The 20273-nt window shown below is 44.7% G+C and overlaps 2 protein-coding genes across 2 annotated transcripts in view; one reads left to right on the top strand and one right to left on the bottom strand.

Moving 5' to 3' along the window:
- LOC144487108 (mediator of RNA polymerase II transcription subunit 12-like protein) overlaps window positions 1–20273 on the top strand; it is a 596823-nt gene that overhangs the window by 247843 nt on the left and 328707 nt on the right.
- Window positions 10453–11490, bottom strand: LOC144482983 (P2Y purinoceptor 14-like). The gene has a single exon (XM_078201813.1). The coding sequence runs from the start codon at window positions 11488–11490 to the stop codon at window positions 10453–10455; it is 1038 nt and encodes a 345-aa protein (XP_078057939.1).

Here is a 20273-nt window from a genome sequence, read left to right as displayed (position 1 = left end):
CATTTGCATACACATTCACCAATTAAACCCTGGTTTTTTGCCCTTTCTCATTCGATGAAAAACTGTCTCCTGCTAATCCTTCATTTGCACAGCATATCCCCATATCTCGCTGTTGGTATTTGTTATGGAAAAATCTGACCTTGCTCACCTTCTGGTGAAGGCTGAAAAGCAGAATGTTATGGGGCCTATGCAGATGGAGATGAGCCTGTTCATGCTGAATAGCCGACACTAACTACTTTTGAAGATCTGTAAGCTGATAAACATTTTCCACTGCTGTACAGAGAAGGCATGAAACTTTAATTTGAATATGATGTGGATTTGCCGGCATTGTACAGGGGTAAGCACAGTAAGTAGTCTCACAACACCAGGTTAAAGTCCAACAGGTTTATTTGGTAGCACGAGTTTTCGGAGTGCTGCTCCTTCATCAGGTGAGTGCAGGATTTGTTTCACAAACAGGGCATATATAGACACAAACTCAATTACAAGATAATGGTTAGAATGCGAGTCTGAACAGGTAATCAACTCTTTACAGGTGCAGACAGTGCGCGTGGAGGGAGGGTTAAGCACAGGTTAAAGAGATGTGTATTGTCTCCAGCCAGGACAGTTAGTGAGATTTTGCAAGCCCTGGCAAGTCGTGGGGGTTATAGACAGTGTGACATGAACCCAAGATCCCGGTTGAGGCCGTCCTCATGTGTGCGGAACTTGGCTATCAGTTTCTGCTCTGCTCTGTGTTAAACACTTTAGCTTCCGCACAATTTAATTTTCAAACTGTGAAACTTCAATCTGAACATTTTGACTTCCACAGAACTAGACTGAGGGTGGGATTTTCTGGCCCTGCCTGTGCCATGTTTCTTGGCGGTGGGAGATGGCCTGCCATTGGCCAGCGGTGGGATCTTTTGGTCCTGTTGTCATCAATGGGATTTCCCATTGAATCTGCCCCACCGGGGCCTCCCTGTCGGCAAGACCAGAAGATCCCGTCGGCGGGAAGAGCCAGAAAATCCCACCTTGAGTGAATGTTTCCCATTCAGTATGACATTTGTGGCTTGGACTGAAGACCACTGTGCCCCTGGTTCTTGGCTCCGCCCTGGAGCTCTGCCCTCTCTTCTCCAGTAAGGGGAGAAGCCAGAGGGTTGCAAGTATGAGAAGTAGACGGAATGGTGAAGAGGGGACAACATTTGTGGAGGATGGCTGTGAGACATGGGAGTGAGATGGAACAAGGTAAGGCTAGGTGTGAGTGTTGGCTAGTCAAATGGGATGTGCAAAGGTGTCTGCTTGGAGAGGAATGAAGTCTGTTGGTCTGAGTAGTATTATGCAGGGAAATGCAGGGTGTGGAGTATGACATCTGAAAATGCTTTGTCGTTTTCTCACCCTCCAGAGGTTTGGGATTCTCTTCAGAGATGGTGTCTGTAGGTTTGAGGGAACTCACTCCAGCTGCACACTTCCTTAGCCTTTCTGTTCACTCCTGCTTAGTAGGAGCGGTTGACCTCATTCTTCCCAAGGATGGGAGAGAATATCTCGCTGCAACAGCAGACCCTGCAGCATAGATTCCAAGACTGTCAGGGGCAGCCTTCCTAAGGTCTCCTTTCCAGTTCCATACTTGTTGAAGCCACAGGAATCAATGTACATTTTGATCATTGTGACCCTTGTCAAGGTCTCTTTCACTAGAAATTATTCTTGTAACAGATTCGTGTTTCATCCTGCCCATATTCTCATTAGTAAGAAGTCTCACAACACCAGGTTGAAGTCCAACAGGTTTATTTGTAGCAAACGCCACTAGCTTTCGGAACTGGCTGTTCCTTCGTCAGGTGGGTGGGAGTTCTGATCACAAACAGGGCATACAAAGACACCAACTCAATTTACATGAATAATGATTGGAATGTGAGTCTTTACAGCTAATCAAGTCTTAAAGGTACAGACAATGTGAGTGGAGAGAGCATTAAGCACAGGTTAAAGAGATGTGAGTTGTTTCCAGACAGGAAAGTTAGTGAGATTTTGCAAGTCCAGGCAAGTTGTGGGGGTTACAGATAGTGTGACATGAACCCAAGATCCCGGTTGAGGCCGTCCTCATGTGTGCGAAACTTGGCTATCAGTCTCTGCTCAGCGACTCTGCGCTGTCGTGTGTCATGAAGACGGCCTTGGAGAACGCTTACCCGAAGATCAGAAGCCGAATGCCCGTGACTGCTGAAATGTTCTTGTCATGTCATGGGAATATGGCGAGGCACGAGATGAATTCATGTTCCTGATTGTTTTCTCCTTTCCAGGAAGGATGAATTTCAGTGTGACTAATGTGAGGAACTGTAGTGACCTTTGCTGAACTTTCATTCAGCTGATTTTATCCTTTTTTTACTGTTAACTGCAGTCCTCAGTTTCTCCTTTTGAAGGACTGAACTCAGATGGCACCAAATGTTCAGAAAGTAAGGAGTGACTTTTATGCTTTCTGCAATCGGATTGGAAGAAAGGAAAGTGAAAGGAACATGTTCAATGTAAAACGTCGCACAAGCAACGATTAATCAAGACACTGGGTGTGATCCCACACGGGGATGCACAGAGGGTGACGTGTCTAAGCTGAATAGCAAAAGGCAACTGAAATAGTAATGGAAAGGCCCCTAAATAGTAATAGAGATGTGGAAGAAGAAATTGCAAAGCAGATTATGGATAGGTGTGGAAGTCACAGGGTAGTTGTCATGGGTGACTTTAACTTTCCAAATATTGATTGGAACCTTTATAGGTCGAATAGTTCGGATGGGGCAGTTTTTGTACAGTGTGTGCAGGAGGGTTTCCTGACACAATATGTGGATAGGCTGACAAGAGGTGGGGCCACATTGGACTTGGTACTGGGTAATGAACCGGGCCAAGTGTTAGATTTGTTTGTGGGAGAGCACTTTGGAGATAGTGACCACAATTCGGTGTCTTTTGTTATTGCAATGGAGAGGGATAGGGCTGGACGGCAGGGCAAGGTTTATAATTGGGGGAGGGGTAATTATGATGCTCTTTGGGTCCCCACTGTCCACGGGGATAGTGCCAGAGGACTGGAGAGTGGCGAATGTTGTTCCTCTGTTCAAGAAAGGAAATAGGAATGACCCTGGTAATTATAGGCCAGTTAGTGTTACTTTGGTGGTCGGTAAGTTAATGGAAAAGGTCCTGAGGGATAGGATTTATGACCATTTGGAAAGATGCAGCTTAATCCGGGATAGTCAACACGGATTCGTGAAGGGTAAGGCTTGCCTCACAAATTTGTTTGAATTCTTTGAGGAGGTAACTAAGTGTGTAGATGAAGGTAGAACAGTTGATGTCGTATACATGGATTTTAGTAAGGCATTTGATAAGGTTCCCCATGGTCGGCTCATGAAGAAAGTAAGGAGGTGTGGGATAGAGGGAAATTTGGCCGATTGGATAAGTAACTGGCTATCTCATAGAAAGAGGTTTAACAAGATCAGGTTAAAGTCCAACAGGTTTATTTGGTAGCAAAAGCCACACAAGCTTTCGGAGCTGCAAGCCCCTTCTTCAGGTGAGTGGGAATTCTGTTCACAAACAGAGCATATAAAGACACAAACTCAATTTACATGAATAATGGTTGGAATGCGAATACTTACAACTAATCAAGTCTTTAAGAAACAAAACAATGTGAGTGGAGAGAGCATCAAGACAGGCTAAAAAGATGTGTATTGTCTCCAGACAAGACAGCCAGTGAAACTCTGTGGGGGTTACAGATAGTGTGACATGAACCCAATATCCCGGTTGAGGCTGTCCTCGTGTGTGCGGAACTTGGCTATCAGTTTCTGCTCAGCGACTCTGCGCCGTCGTGTGTCGTGAAGGCCGCCTTGGAGAACGCTTACCCGAATATCAGAGGCTGAATGCCCGTGACCGCTGAAGTGCTCCCCAACAGGAAGAGAACAGTCTTGCCTGGTGATTGTCGAGCGGTGTTCATTCATCCGTTGTCGACAAAGACAAACTCAATTTACATGAATAATGGTTGGAATGCGAATACTTACAACTAATCAAGTCTTTAAGAAACAAAACAATGTGAGTGGAGAGAGCATCAAGACAGGCTAAAAAGATGTGTATTGTCTCCAGACAAGACAGCCAGTGAATTCCCACTCACCTGAAGAAGGGGCTTGCAGCTCCGAAAGCTTGTGTGGCTTTTGCGACCAAACCCCAAGCGTTTATTAACAGGGGGTTTGAGTTTAAGAGCCGTGGGGTTATGCTGCAACTGTACAGGACCTTGGTGAGACCACATTTGGAATATTGTGTGCAGTTCTGGTCACCTCACTATAAGAAGGATGTGGGAGCATTGGAGAGAGTGGAGAGGAGATTTACCAGGATGCTGCCTGGTTTGGAGGGTAGGTCTTATGAGGAAAGGTTGAGAGAGCTAGGGCTTTTCTCTTTAGAGCGGAGGAGGCTGAGGGGAGACTTAATAGAGGTTTATAAGATGATGAGGGTGATAGAGTGGACGTTCAGAGACTATTTCCTTGGGTGGATGTAGCTGTTACTCGGGGGCATAACTATAAGGTTCATGGTGGGAGATATAGGAGGGATGTCCGAGGTAGGTTCTTTACTCAGAGAGTGGTTGGAGTGTGGAATGGACTGCCTGCTGTGATAGTGGAGTCGGACACTTTAGGAACTTTCAAGCGGTTATTGGATAGGCACATGGAGCACACCAGAATAATAGGGAGTGGGATAGCTTGATCTTGGTTTTGGACAAAACTCGGCACAACATCGAGGGCCGAAGGGCCTGTACTGTGCTGTACTGTTCTATGTTCTATGAAATTTGGGTTAATAACACAAACGCAAATAAAGCAATGCAGAGAAAATGAAGAACAAAAAGAAAAGCAAAGCAGGAATAAAAATATAGAAAAGGGAAATGATAAGGGCTTTTTTAAACACTTTTTATAAAAATATTATAAAGCACGGTGGCACAGTGGTTAGCACTGCCGTCTCACAGTGCTAGGGATCCGGGTTCGATTCCCGACTTGGGTCACTGTCTGTGTGGAGTTTGCACATTCTCCCCGTGTCTGCATGGATTTCCTCCGGTTTCCTCCCACAGTCCAAAGATGTGCGGGTTAGGTTGATTGACCAGGCTAAATTGCCCCTTAGTGTCAGGGGGATTAGCAGGGTAAATGTGTGAGGTTACGGGGATAGGGCCTGGGTGGGATTGTAGTGGGTGCAGACCCGATGGGCCGAATAGTCTCCTTCTGCACTGTAGGGATTCTATGATTCTATGATGAAAGAATACTTCGAGGTGGAAGAGACAGTCAATAACGGCGAAGGCAAAGTTGCTTTTGGATGATGAAGGGCAGCTGGAATAATCAAATAATTACAGGGGGCGGGATTTTACAGCTTTGCTCGTCCCGAAACCGTGAAATCCCGCTCGAAGTCAACCGTCTTTTCCACTGCCCGCCCCTCGCCCACTCCGATTCCCATGGCGGGCGGGGCGGTAACATTCTGGCTCATGTCAGTTTCCATTGATTAATGTGATAATGGGAATGCAAGTGTATTTATTTAAATAAACTAATTGGATAAGTTAGAGAATGGGTGCAGGCGTGACAGACTGACATCCTCCTATGCTGTGTCATTGCATAAGAATTTTTGTGTCATACGGAGATGCTGGAGAAACTGGTGGAGGGGCGGGGGGTGGTGGGGGAGGGAAGAATTTTCCTGTTCCGCCCACTACAGGAATCGGAGTGGGCGAGGGGCAGACCATGGAAATGTCCATTGACTTCGGGCAAGATTTTCTGGATCCAGGGTGAGCCCGGCCTGGATCTCTTCTCCTTAGCACAGAAAAGGTTTTAAGGGAACAGTTGATCGATCCTCTATGGCTGAAGTCAGTGAAGAGAAATTCTTCCCAGCAGCTGAAGGGTTGCTGACCAGAGGACCAAGACTTATATTTGGTAGAAGTGCCAAAGGTGAAATGGCCATTTTTGTTGTATGATGAGTTACTATGATCCAAAATGCACTGACTGAAAAGGTCATAGTCATAGAGGTTTACAGCATGGAAACAGGCTCTTTGGCCCAACTTGTCCATGCTGCGCAGTTTTTACCACTAAACTAGTCCCAATTGCCCGCATTTGCCCCATATCCCTTTATACCCATCATACCCATGAAACATGTGACGGGAAAAAGATTCACTTGCAACTTTTGAAAGGGAATTGGATAAATGCTTGATGGAGAATGGTTGCAAGTTCTGGGGAATGCGACTGATTGGATAACTCTTTCAATGAGTTGGCACAGGCATGATTGGCCACATGGCCTGTAATTCCATGATTCTTTTAGTGATATCCAATCAGGTATTCAAATGGCAACTCGGTGACACTGGTTAGCATTGCTGTCTCACAGCGCTAGGAACCTGGGTTTGATTCCGGTCTTGGGTGATTGTCTGTGCGAAATTTGCACATTCTCTCCGTGTCTGTCTGGGTTTCCTCCGGGTGCTCCGGTTTCCTCCCACAGTCCAAAGATGTGTGGGTTAAATGGATTGGCCATTCTAAATTGTCCCTTAGTGTCAAAGATGTGCAAGTTAGGTGGATTGTCCATGATCAATACACTGGGTTACGGGGATAGGATAGGGGTGATGGGCCTGGGTAGGATGTTCTTTCGGAGAGCCGGTGCAGACTCAATGACCCTTCTGCACCGTAGGGATCCTATGATTCTATGGGGGGGATTTCTCTCGTCCTGCCTGCCACGGGAATTGTAGCGGACGGAGGGTGGACCATGCAAATGTCCATTGACCTTGGGCGGGATTTGCCGGTTTTGGGGTGAACGTGGCCAGAAAATCCCACCCTACGTTGCAGAAAGAAGGTATACACAAACTGTTCACACATAACTGCATCATGGAATACTGGTGGAGAAGTTTGCCCACTTTCTGTGAAGGGTATAGATAGGGTGAACAGTGGGAAGCTTTTTCCCAGGTCGGAGGTGATGATCACGAGGGGTCACGGGCTCAAGCTGAGAGGGGCGAAGTATAACTCAGACATCAGAGGGACGTTTTTTACACAGAGGGTGGTGGGGGCCTGGAATGCGCTGCCAAGTAGGGTGGTGGAGGCAGGCACGCTGACATCGTTTTAAGACTTACCTGGATAGTCACATGAGCAGCCTGGGAATGGAGGGATAAAACGATTGGTCTAGTTGGACCAAGGAGCGGCACAGGCTTGGAGGGCCGAAGGGCCTGTTTCCTGTGCTGTACTGTTCTTTGTTCTTTGTTCTTTCTGGAGGAGGAAGACGATGGCCTGGACTTTGCAGTGGAAATGAACAGGGAGTTGTCAGCATTTACTGCCATTACCTCTGAAACTGAAGCCACTCCTTGTGCCTGTGCGTACACGGTGAGATGCAGAAATCCAGAAGTTGTTGTCAGTGATCCTGTGTTTCTCTATAGGATGCACTGCTCTCATCTCTTCAGAATACAATCAATTAGAAATCACTGAATTGATGAAACCTTCCGCTCTTATGTTTTTAGTCTCACCTTGAAAAATGTTGAATGAGATGTAATAGCATGCTAAGTTCACAATTGCTGTTAAACAGCCTCACTGGTGGATACAATTATGAAATTTCTGCAGTTTAATAAGAAATACCAACTTTTAATTTTTGTTTGAAGGTTTATTTGATACTTTAGCTTTTACCTTAATCTCATGTGAATGCCCCAATCATTTATTTCCCTGTCTGTAATATATACTGTTCAAAAATTGAATGTGAAGGAATTCGGTAGCATTTACTTGCTATTTTGCTGTCTGTGAGAATGTTTCAATGTGATTGGCTGCTTATCCTGCTTGATGATATCACTATGATTGGATCTCTGGAGATCCCAGTGACTTGACGTGAGATTCAAATCGACATCAGGAATTGGGAAAACTACGCCACATCCAGATCCGAATCAACCGCCGTGTAAGCTTTCCTCATGTCATTGTTATTTGTTTGGCCAATCATCTCAAATCCGTTCCCTGTTGATCTTGATCCTTTTGTCAGTGGGAACAGTTTCTTCCCCTTAGCTCCAAACAGATCCTTCATGAATTGGAAAGTTTCAATTGCAACTTTTGAAAGGGAATTGGATAAATACTTGATGGAGATTTCCACTCATTTTTCCACTTATTTTCCTTCTCTAAGGAGAAAAGCCCCAGCTTCTCCAATCTAGCCACATATCCGAGGCCCTCACCCCCCGGAACCATTCTTACGAATCTTTGCTGCCCCCTCTCTAATGCCTTCTCATCCTTCCTAAAGTGTGGCACAACAGATGCATGGGGAGACCACCACCTTCCTGCAAGGTCCCCTCCAAGCCACTCACCATCCTGACTTGGAAAGATATCACCGTTCCTTTGCAATCGCTGGGTCACAATCCTAGAATTCCCTCCCTAACGTCATTGTGGGTCAACCCACAGCATGTGGACTGCAGCGATTCAAGAAGGCAGCTCACCATCACCTTCTCAAGGGCAACTAAGGATGGGCAATAAATGCTGGCCAGCCAGCGACGCCCATGTCCCACCAATGAATAAAAAAGTCCTGGACACAATATGCCACTTGAGGCCAAGCCTGGGTTTTTTTACAAGTTCATCGTAACTTCCTTTTGATCTCTGAGCTTCGTATTAATTAATGTACATGTACACTCAGGTCCCGGCTTCTGCATCCCCTTCAGAAATGTATCCTTTATTTTGCCTCCCCCTGTTCTTCCTCCACAAAATGAATCACTTCCCACTTCTTTTCCAACACAACTTCTTTGAAAACCTAGGATGCCTCTGAGGTGCAAGTGAATGAAATCCTAAATTACAAATGTGGATCATCATGCTATTTGAGTTGTCGAACCAATTGGTGAAGTATCTTAAGTTTCCCTACCACAGTTGATGGAAATACACAAAATTGCATAGGTTCTTACCCAACGGAAATAAATTGCAGTCAAATATCTGAGATACCTTAGACATGTTGGGCTTTCAAAATATGAAGTTTTATTAGTAGGCTTGTTGATTGTGGGTTTGACAGAATTGTTTCAACTCAAAATTAGAGAACCTCAGAGGGAACTAAACGGCTGAAGGGAAGTTCTTCACACATTTGGTTAGTCTATTACGGATGGATTTCCAGAAAAATTGATTATTGTTGTGTGGACAAAGTTCTGTGATTGGCTGCGTAATAATGGATGTGTGCAAGGAAAAGAAACAGAATCAAGTACTTGAAGTGACACAATAGTTCTGACGCATCCAGTGGGTCACTTATGGAATCGAGCAGTGAGTTCTCACCTCCTGGGTGATGCCTGTCTGTGGCCTCTGTTAAGTTAAAGTTTATTTATAAGTCATAAATAAGGCTTTCATTAAAACTGCAATGAAGTTACTGTGAAAATTGCCTAGTCGCCAACTCTGGCGCCGTTTCAGGTCAATACACCTAACCAGCACATCTTTCTGACTGTGGGAGGAAACCAGAGCACTCGGAGGAAATCCACGCAGAAACTGAGAGAACGTGCAGACTCAGCACAGGCAGTGACCCAAGGCGGGAATTGAACCCGGGTCCCTGGCGCTGTGAGGCAGCAGTGCTAACCATTGTGCCACCGTGCCGCCCTCTGTCTTGTCAAAACGTGAATATTCAACCCATTTTAAAATGTTTGCTTTTTGTAAAATAGCAATAACAAATTTGCAAATAGATTCTCTATAAAACCACTGAGTCTTTCAACATGACTCATAAGCCATGAGAATTTAGAATCAGTCTTTAAACTGTCCCTTACTCAGCTTTTTAAAAAAATAAATAAGTCAAACAGCCTTGAGTTGTGGTTATTTTTACAGCTAGGTTAATATATTGAATTTTTTTTTGATTCCTGCGTTGGCAGTTTGGCTAATTGAGTCTGTCAGGACATTGAGTAATAGTAACATTACTCAGTTGTTGCTCAAATCAGTTACTAAATTTAAATCTGAAATGTTAACCCTACGTATTAAGGGAACATGGGATATAGGTCACAAATAAGCCATGATCTCACTGATTGGCAGAAAAGGCTCAAGAGCTAAATGGTGTACTTCTATCTCTATGTTCCAAGGTTGGGTATTTAGGGGAGGCTATGGCCTTTTGGTATTATCGCCATGGCAGTCGGTGGAATTTGAATTCTATAAAAAATACCTGGAATTAAGAATCTACTGATGACCATGAAACCATTGCCGATTGTCGGAAAAACCCATCTGGTTCATTAATGTCCTTTAGGGAAGGAAATCTGCCGTCCTTACCTGGTCTGGCCTACATGTGACTCCAGAGCGACAGCAATGTGGTTGACTGTCAACTGCCCTCGGGCAACTAGGGATGGGCAATAAATGCTGGCCCAGCCAGTGAGGCCCATGTCCCATGAATGAATTTTAAGAAATGGTCTTGGGGTTGGTCAATTTGTACGTGGTCTTTTGAGGAAATGACCTATATGGGCCTTGTGCATGGGAAGAAATTGTATTCTTTAACAGGGGATTAAACGCACATCCTCTCACTATGATGGTGGAAATGGAGGAATTAATCAAGTATAACACGGGATGCATTAACAGGGACAGAAATATTATTGAGAGGTAAATCCTTTGCCTTTTTCTCCAGACCCAATTTTGATCTAAATGTCTTGCAAAATAGGAAGTAGATCACTGGATCGAGGCACGCGTTAAGCGTTGACAGCAAGAGGGAAGATTCCTTAGCATAGTACAAAACCTTTCTCCAGTGGCACTCCGAAATGAGCTTTGTCTGACTTATAACGTAAGGAAGTCTTATGATGTGGTAAGGCACAAAGCAAACCAAGAACACGGCCAACAGGATGAGAATGTTGTTCTTTGCCTTGGCTTGCTTTCTCTGTGAGTGTGTAGAAGAAGACCGGCGGAGTTGTCTGGATATCTGAAAGTAAAAGTAACAAAGCCCAACTAACACAAACAGAAACATGATCACGCCAGTAACGTGGAAGAACGTGGACACAATCTGTTGCTTCTTGTCTTGTACGCAGACCTGAGAGTCCTGTGGCTTTGACTTCTTTTCCGTGTTCATCAGAAGCATGAAAAAGGTTCCGAGAAGGAGGAGGGCAACCCAGGTTCCCAGAGAGAGACATTTGGCGGTCTTCAGATTTTGAAATGCGTACACTCGGAGTGGTCTGACGATTTTCAGGTATCTGATGGCCGCGATGTAACCTAGAAAGCAAATACTGGAGTAGATGTTCAGGTAGAAGATGCACGCTGCAAAATTGCAGTAAATTCTGCTCAAGTCTAGTGTGGGGCTTGAGCTGCTGTCTTTGAGGATTTTTATTGGCAGTGATAAGACCAGGAGGAAATCAGCTATGACCAGGTTCTTTAAATAGACCACAATGGAATTGTTGCTGGGGATGTGACAGAAGTATACCCAAAATGCCAGACTGTTGAGAATGAATCCGGTTATGCAAATTAATGCATAGGCAGTAATGGTGAATATTGTGAAACCTTTTGAAAAGTAGTCACAAGGGGAGATACTGCGACTGTTTGCCATGCTGGTGTAGTTTGTTCCACTCTCAGTTGCATAGGTTTCTGTAGAGGTAGCCATGGAAGCATCTGAGGTTTGGCGATAGCACATGTTTGTCGGTCAGTTTTGGCTTTTTCCGAAATAAATCCCAGTATGGTTTTTTTTCCCCCTTCAGATCGAGTTCCTGTTTGCCGCTAGGGCCAGAACAAAAGTGATAGAGAAGAGTAACAGATACTGACGGCACGTTAAAACAGGAATAAGTCTCAGTTTTGAGGTAGCTCCTTCCAAACCCACCCCCTCTACCGCCTAGAAGGACCAAGGCAGCAGACGTTTGGGGGGGGGGGGCGCCACCATCTGTAGGTTCTCCTCCAAGCCACACACCCCATCCTGACTTGGAAGAAAATTGCTGTTCCTTCACTGGCACTGGGTCAAAATTCTGAAATTCCATCCCTGGCAGCACTGAGGGTGTTCCTACACCACATGGACTGCGGCAGTTCAAGAAGGTGACATAGCACCACCTTAACAAGGGAAATTGGGGATGGGAAACAAATACGGGCCTAGCCAGTGGCACTCATTTTGTGTGAAATAATTTTCTTAAATTAAGCCATTGTTGATAACACAGATTATTTGACAAATCTGTAATTGTAATATTACAAATGACAAATTCTTCAAATATTTAAATTATGATGCTTTTCTGTTGTTAAGTAGAAAACAAATTTAGTGGAACGTTTTCTTGTCGTCCTCATTTAAAAAGCAATAGCAACATTTAAAAAGCATTTGGATAAGGACACGGATGGGAAAGGATTAGAGGGATATGGGCCAAACGCAAGCAATTGGGACTAGCTGGGAGGGCACCATGGTCGGATGGACCGGTTGGGCTAAAGGGCCTGTTTCCGTGCTGTATTGCTCTATGACTGAGTATTTGGAGCCGCGCTTGAAGTGCCCTGACCTGCAAGCCTACAGACAAGAGCTGAAAAGCAGGATGAGGTGTGTTGCATCTAGTTTTGGTGTCCTTATCTGAGGAAGGATGTCCTTGCTATAGAGGGAGAGCAGCGAAGGTTTACCAGGCTGATTCCTGGGGTGTCAGGTCAGTCATATGAGGAGAGACTAAGTCAGTTAGGATTATATTCACCAGAATTGAGAAGTGTGAGAGAGGGTCTCATAAAAACTTATAAAATCCTAACAGGATTAGACAGGATAAATTCAGAAAGAATGTTCCCGTTGGTGGGGGAGTCCAGGATTGGTTTGAGGCTGTCAACACTATCAGTTTCAAATCTGATCAGCTCTTAATAGTTGATGGTCCTTTTTAAACTGATAGGCTGGCAGAACGCAAACGCCTGTTGCCAAGTCAACCCTGATGCTTGGTCCTTTTGAAACAGTTGTTGTAACCTGGAGTCTGTGTGTATTCTGCATTTTAGCAAAGAACTCAAACACAGCTTTTAAAGGGACTATGCACTGTTTCCTTTCCCTCTAGCATTTAAAAAAATTCTTTTATATCTTTACAAACATTCTTGATATCTTTACAAGCTTGACTTCGCAATACCACTGTCTAATTGCGTGTGTAGAATTGCTACTTGCAAGAGTTATGAGGGAACTGTCTGAAACTACCAAACCACCCCAAGCAAGAGATTGAAAGAGTGGTGGAATAAAATTCACTAAACGTTTTCTAACAAGAATTAGATAAATAGTCAGAGGAACGATTGCGGGCAATGAGGAAATAACAAGGGGATTGGGACTAAATGGATAGCTAGATTGTCGGGTCAGGATAGACAGGATAGTGGGCTGAATGACTCCCGCGTCTGCTGTAAGGTTCTATGACTCAGTTTCCTCCTGTCTCAAGGATGCTGAGAGTGTGGGAAACATAACTATTCTCTTGTACTAACTGTCAGAATGCTTGCATAGCTGAGAAACAGCAAGTCTCCTCTAAGCAGGAAGCAGCACTTAATATACAAAGAAAACTTCTTTTTAAAAAAAAGTTGATGGAGCAAAAGTTAACCCTCCCAACCTTCTCACCTCTTGGTGTTTCTGAGCATGCAGGTGAAGATGAACATGTCTTCTGTTCTTACGGCAAATCCCACACACTGAGCAGAGAAACATATCAGGAGTGTGTGTCTGGACGTAACTGTAGGGAACTGCTGTTCTCATTTTCTGATCTACCTTACATCCAAATCTATATCTGGGCAGCAGCCAGAATGGGGCTGGTGGGGAGTGGCTTTTAACTCATTTTCTAAAGTTTGCCCTACTTTGCTGCCAATCTTAATAACTAATGGCTCCCTTAGCACGAGCTAAAGGAGTGAATAATTCAAATAGAATCAAGCTATGGGCAGAAGATTCACATTTCAGACATTTTTGAACCCTCACAGTGGCACAGTGATTAACACTACTGCCTCACAGCGCCAGGGACCCAAGTTCGATTCCCGGCTTGGGTCACTGTCGGTGTGGAGTTTGTACATTCTCCCCTTGTCTGCGTGAGTTTCCTCCGGGTGCTCCGGTTTCCTCCCACAGTCCAAAGATGTGCGGGTTAGGTGCATTGGCCATGCTAAATTCTCCCTCGGTGTACCCGAACAGGCGCCGGAGTGTGGCGACTAGGGGATTTTCACAGTAACTTCATTGCAGTGGGAACGCGCAGACTCTGCATAGTGACCCAAACTGGGAATTGAACCTGGGTCCCTGGCGCTGTGAGACAGCGGTACTAACCGCTGTGCCACTGTGCTGCCCTCTGGACATGACTAGCAGATTTCTGAAGAAAGCAAGGTTGTATTCAGTTCAGGGGACAGGGAGAACTTCAGCTGAATTTGTTCTTTTAAAAAGGGGAAATAGGTGATGTTCTTTATTTTCCCTCCTGGATGGAACCCTTTAGTTTGTGGCTGTAAGCAGCAGTCTCTGTACCAGAGCAGGCAGGAACTGAACGAATGAAAACCAACCCCGTGTCTTTCATCTTGAGAAAACTCTTTTAAATTTCCGTCCCTTGGCTTTGTGGTAACAAGCCTGCAAGTGACAACTTTCTGTTCTGAGCAGAATGAGCACAGTCCAAGCTTGCTGTTAAATCTCCAACCATATTTGCACCAATCTGATGCCCTGCATGTTTAAATCAGTCATGTTACTTTCTTGCCAAATAGCCAAATGCTTGGACAAACTATCCAGCTTTAGCTTTGCACTTGACGCGATGAAGATATTGACTAGTGGTAATTAGCGGTGATCATAATTAAATATTACATCTAAGTGGTACTCACCGACCAAACCTGTGACACTGCAGCCCTGTTCACATCGCTGAGTTGATTGTTGAAAGAACAATCTGTTCCTATCGGTCACTCTGCTTTTTGGATTGGCTGATCGCAATTTCCTGTTGTTGGTGAGGTACAGGAAGTAATTTTATGTGGTCAGATCTTGTTGCTTATTCAATCATTTCGGGAAGATGGTGGTGTCGTGGTAACACCACTGGCCTAGGTAACGCACTGGGCACGGAAACGGAACATGCTGGAAAATCTCAGTAGGTTCGACAGCATCTGCGAAGAGAGACCAGAGCTAACGCTTTGAGTCTGGATGCTCCTTCGTCTGAGCTGGAGATATATGGGCTAGATATGGGTTCAAATTCCATCATGGCAGCTGGTTGAATTTGCCTTAAATTTAAATTCAATGAATCAGTACATTTAATTACTTTAAAAAAACTTGCAATAAAAATAGTTTTAGGCCTGGATTTACTGCTTTTCTGTTCATGTCAGGCTATGTGGCAGGGAAAGCCAACATTGCCATCAACAGCCTCAACGCCGCTGGAGTGAGAAAGACTTCCATTTATATCCGGCACCAACCAGCGCTCTGTAGTAACCAGAACTCTGGGGTTAGGGCCTGTCTCTCATCCCTCTGAAATTGCTGCTAACACTCGTTCCCCATCAGCCTTATTCTCACGCAACTTTAATGTTTCATTAAGTGGCACCTCATGTTCCCGGACCATGCTGAATTCCAGATAGTTTGCTGTGGGCTCTTTTACAACCATCAGCCCTCTCAAAGCATTTTACAGCCTGTTATGTATTTTTGAAATGTGGTCACTGATGTAAAGTTGGAAACGGGGTGGCATGGTGGCACAGTGTTAGCACTGCTGCCTCACAACACCAGCAACCGGGGTTCAATTCCCGGCTTGGGCCACTGTCTGTGCAGAGTCTGCAATTTCTCCCCGTGCCTGCATGGGTTTCCTCTAGTTGCTCTGGTTTCCTCCCACAATCTGAAAGATGTGCTGGTTAGGTACATTGGCCATGCTAAATTCTCCCTCTGTGTACCCGAACAGGCGCCGGAGTGTGGCAACTAGGGGATTTTCACAGTAACTTCATTGCAATGCTAATGTAAGCCTACTTGTGACACTAATACATAAACTTAAAAAAACCCACAGCAGCCAACCTGTGCACAGCAACCTTCCACAAAGAGCAATGCCATAATGGCCAGATAATATGAGGAGGCCATGGTCTAGTGGTATTATCATTAGATTATTAATCCAGAAACTCAGCTAATGTTATGGGGACCCAGGTTCGAATCCCGCCACAGCAGATAGTGGAATTTGAATTCAGTAAAAAATATCTGGAATTAAGAATCTACTGATGACCATGAAATCATTGTTGATTGTTGAAAAAACACATCTGGTTCACTAATGTCTTTTAGGGAAGGAAATTTGCCGTCATTACCTGGTCTGGCCTACATGTGACTCCAGAGCCACAGCAAGGTGGTTGTCACTCAACTGCCCTCCAAGGGCAACTAGGAATGGTCAATAAATGCTGGCCAGCCAGTGGTGCCCATGTCCCACAAATGAATAAAATACATTGTCTAGTGATGTTAATTTGGTTAGGAGAGTATTGGCCAGGACACTGAGGATAACTCTTCTATGAAATCGTGGCATAGAATCTTTTACACGCACCTGAGAAGGATAGAACATAGAACATTACAGCGCAGTACAGGCCCTTCGGCCCTCGATGTTGCGCCGACCTGTGAAACCAAACTAAAGCCCATCTAACCTACACTATTCCAATATCATCCATATGTTTATCCAATGACCATTTAAATGCCCTTAATGTTGGCGAGTCCACTACTGTTGCAGGCAAGGCATTCCACGCCCTTACTACTCTCTGAGTAAAGAACCTAAACTGACATCTGTCCTATATCTATCACCCCTCAATTTAAAGCTATGTCCCCTCGTGCTACCATCACCATCCGAGGAAAAAGGCTCTCATTGTCCACCCTATCTAATCCTCTGATCATCTTGGGTGCCTCTATTAAGTCACCTCTTAACCTTCTTCTCTCTAGCGAAAACAGCCTCAAGTCCCTCAGCCTTTCCTCATAAGACCTACCCACCATACCAGGCAACATCCTGGTAAATCTCCTCTGCACCCTTTCCAATGCTTCCACATCCTTCCTATAATGCGGCGACCAGAACTGTACGCAATACTCCCAAGTGCGGCCGCACTTGTGCGGGCAGACAGGGCCTTGGCTTAACATCTGGACGGACACCTCCAACAGCACAGCACTCCCTCAGTATGGACCCAGGAGTGTCAGGCAAAATCCTCTGATCAAATCCAGGAATGGGACGTTAAGCCCAATCTTCTGACAGGGTGATGAATGTGTTACCACTGAGCAGTGTTTGGAAATCGAGGAAATTCCTGAGAGTGAAGTGCCTTCACTTGTTCTTCTGCTCTTCCAACATTGGCAGAATAACATTGGCGGAGGCTTTGAACGGTCCACACTTTTGAAGATCAATATGACAGGGAAGTCTAAACGTGAGGAGAGTAAAACTTCCACAAAACCTTCTCAGTATTTTTTTATATTTGTAGGTGCCAATGAGAAATGGACTGTGCTGTAATTTTCAGCCAACAATTCCTTGAGAAACCTGAGGTCTGGTGCGTGTGTTTATTCCATTGGGCAGCGAACTCATTATTGAAGAGGCATTTTCTCTTTTCTTCCAAGCAAAGGTATCGAGTACCTTATAGATTCAAGAAGAACCTCTCTTTTTACTGGAAACACACCAGGGGTCTGGCAGCATCTGTGGAGAGAGAAACAGTGTGAACGTTTCAGGCTGGTAATCTTTCATCAGAACTGTCTTCAAGCAGTTTTTTTAAAAGTTTATTTATTAGTCACAAGTTGACTTACATTAACACTGCAATGAAGTTACTGCGAAAATCCTCTAGTCACCACACTCCGGCCTCTATTTTGTACGCTGAGGGAGAATTTAGCATGGCCAATGCACCCTAACCAGCACGTCTTTCGGACTGTGGGAGGAAACCGGAGCACCCGGAGGAAACCCACGCAGATGTGGGGAGAACGTGCAAACTCCACACGTTCACCCAAGGTCGGAATTGAATCCAGGTCCTTGGCGCTGTGAGGCAATAATGCTGACCACTGTGCCACAGTTCCGCCTGTACTCTTCCTTTTTCAAACCCAACTCTTCAGGTCACCCATTCTAATGTCGCCTTTTGTGGATCGTTGCCCAAACGTGATCGATCAACGCACCTGTGAAACACCTGGGGCAATTTAATATGGTCAATTCACCTCACATCTTTGGACTGTGAGAGCTCTGATGAAGGGTCGTCCAGACTGAAATGTTGGCTCTATTCTCTCTCCACAGATATTGTCAGACTTGTTGAATTTCTCCAGACAGAAGAAAGAACCAGAGGGTGTGTTATGTAAATATGCCTAAAAAGTACTTTGACAAGGAATATAGCCAAAAGAAAGTACTAGAACTGGTGGATAAGGAAAAGGAGGTAGAAATGCAGTAGAAGATTCTGAAATTGATTTTCCACAAATTAAATCGAACACTGAGGAAGCATTTAAGAATCTAAATATAATAGAGTTACCTTTCAGACAAGTATCAAAGTGATTTGAAAGAGCTATTGCAGTCACATAAAGCTATTTGTGGGAATACGTTAGGGAAAATAAGTTTGGCTGTACTGATGTAGATGTGGGGGTTGGTTTCAATAAGGCAACATCTTTATAGATTAAATGCAGTAAAATTAGCACAAATGCAAAATGAAATTGAATTCATTCTTCAGAATGTCATCATAGAGTCCAGTTGCAGCAACTGGAGTGCACCTGTTGTGATGGTACCAAAACCAGATGGAACACACGGACTGTGGGGGCAATCTTACCAAATAAAATTCTAAGTGCCGAATGAGCGTGAAAAGGGGAGATAATCACGCTCATTCATTGGGCGATCTCCCAGAAACAATTGTACGGCACTTAGAAAAAAAGAATCCAAGTGTGATTCTTGCCAGCAGGGGGAGTGGGCAGAGCCTGTTCGTGCCGGGAAGCCGCCTGCTGAGCTCCAGGGGCGCCATTGTGCTGGCACCCCAATCTCCCAGTGCACAAGCCCGATTTTCACCTCTTGCTTGATCTTACCGGCTCGTCACATGAATTGACTGGTGGGATGAGCCGGTAAGATTGCCCCCTGGGTGTGGATTATCAAAAGGTGAATGCAGTGTCAAAGCAGATTCGTATTCTATTCCACACGCGGAAGACTGTATTGAGAAAGTGGAACCATCAAAATTCTTCACCAAAATTGACTTTCTGAGAGAATGTTGGCAAATAACCTTATCGGAAAAGGCTAGACTCCAGAAATGTGGTTGACTCTCAACTGCCCTCCAAGGGCAACTAGGGTTGGGCAATAAATGCTGGCCCAGCCAGCGACGCCCAATCTCCCACGAATGAATAAAAAAAGAATAAGTTACATATTTAGCCCATATTTGATCATATGTAGGTCATATTTGATCACGCACATTTGTACATGCTCAGATGACCCTGCAAGATGTGAAAGTAAAGCCAATCATAAAATTACCAATGCCTACAACAAAAAGGGAAGTTTTGAAATTTCTAGGCATGAGTGAGTTTTATTGAAATTTTAACAATGTAGTTGTTCCATTGACGGAACTATTAAAAAAGAACAAGAAATTTCAATGAACACCAGAGTGTCAGAATGCATTCGACAGTTTAAAACAGTGTTGATGACTACTCCACCTTTAGCAGCAGCTAATTATGCCACGCAATTTAAATTGGCTATTGATGAAACATTTTTAAAAATCCACTCACTGGATGTGGGCATTGCCAGCATTTATTGCTCACCCCTGCCTGTCCTTCATTTCAGAGGACATTTAAGAGTTAACCACATTGCTGTGGATTTGGAGTCACATGTAGGCCAGACCATAAGATATAGGAGCAGAATTAGGCCATTCGGCCCATCGAGTCTGCTCTGCCAATCGATCACGGCTGATATGTTTCTCAACCCCATTCTCCCACCTTTTTTTTTAATAGAAATTATAGAAATCCTACAGTACAGAAAGAGGCCATTCGGCCCATCGAGTCTGCACCGACCACAATCCCACCCAGGCCCTACCCCCATATCTACCCACTAATCCCTCCAACCTACGCATCTCAGGACACTAAGGGCAATTTTTAGCATGGCCAATCAACCTAACCCGCACATCTTTGGACTGTGGGAGGAAACCGGAGCACCCGGAGGAAACCCACGCAAGGGAGAATGTGCAAACTCCACACAGACAGTGACCCAAGCCGGGAATCGAACCCAGGTCCCTGGAGCTGTGAAGCAGCAGTGCTAACCACTGTGCTACCGTGCCACCCTTTTACCCTAAACCTTTGATTTCCTTACCAGTCAAGAACCTGGCCATCTCCGTCATAAATGCACTCAGTGACTTGACCTCCACAGCCCTTTGTGGCAATTAATTACACAGATTCACCAGGTAAGGTTGGCAGATTTTGGAACATTTTAATAACTTTTAATTCCAGATCCTAATTGAATTCAAGTTTTACCATTTACCATGGAGGGATTTGAACCCAGGTCCCCAGATCTTGTCTCTAGATTCCTAGTCCAGTGA

This window comes from Mustelus asterias, chromosome 3 (assembly GCF_964213995.1).
Source record: "Mustelus asterias chromosome 3, sMusAst1.hap1.1, whole genome shotgun sequence".
Lineage (NCBI taxonomy): Eukaryota > Metazoa > Chordata > Chondrichthyes > Carcharhiniformes > Triakidae > Mustelus > Mustelus asterias.
The sequence above is the reverse complement of the archived record's forward strand: the minus strand, read 5'-3'. Positions and strand labels throughout refer to the sequence as shown.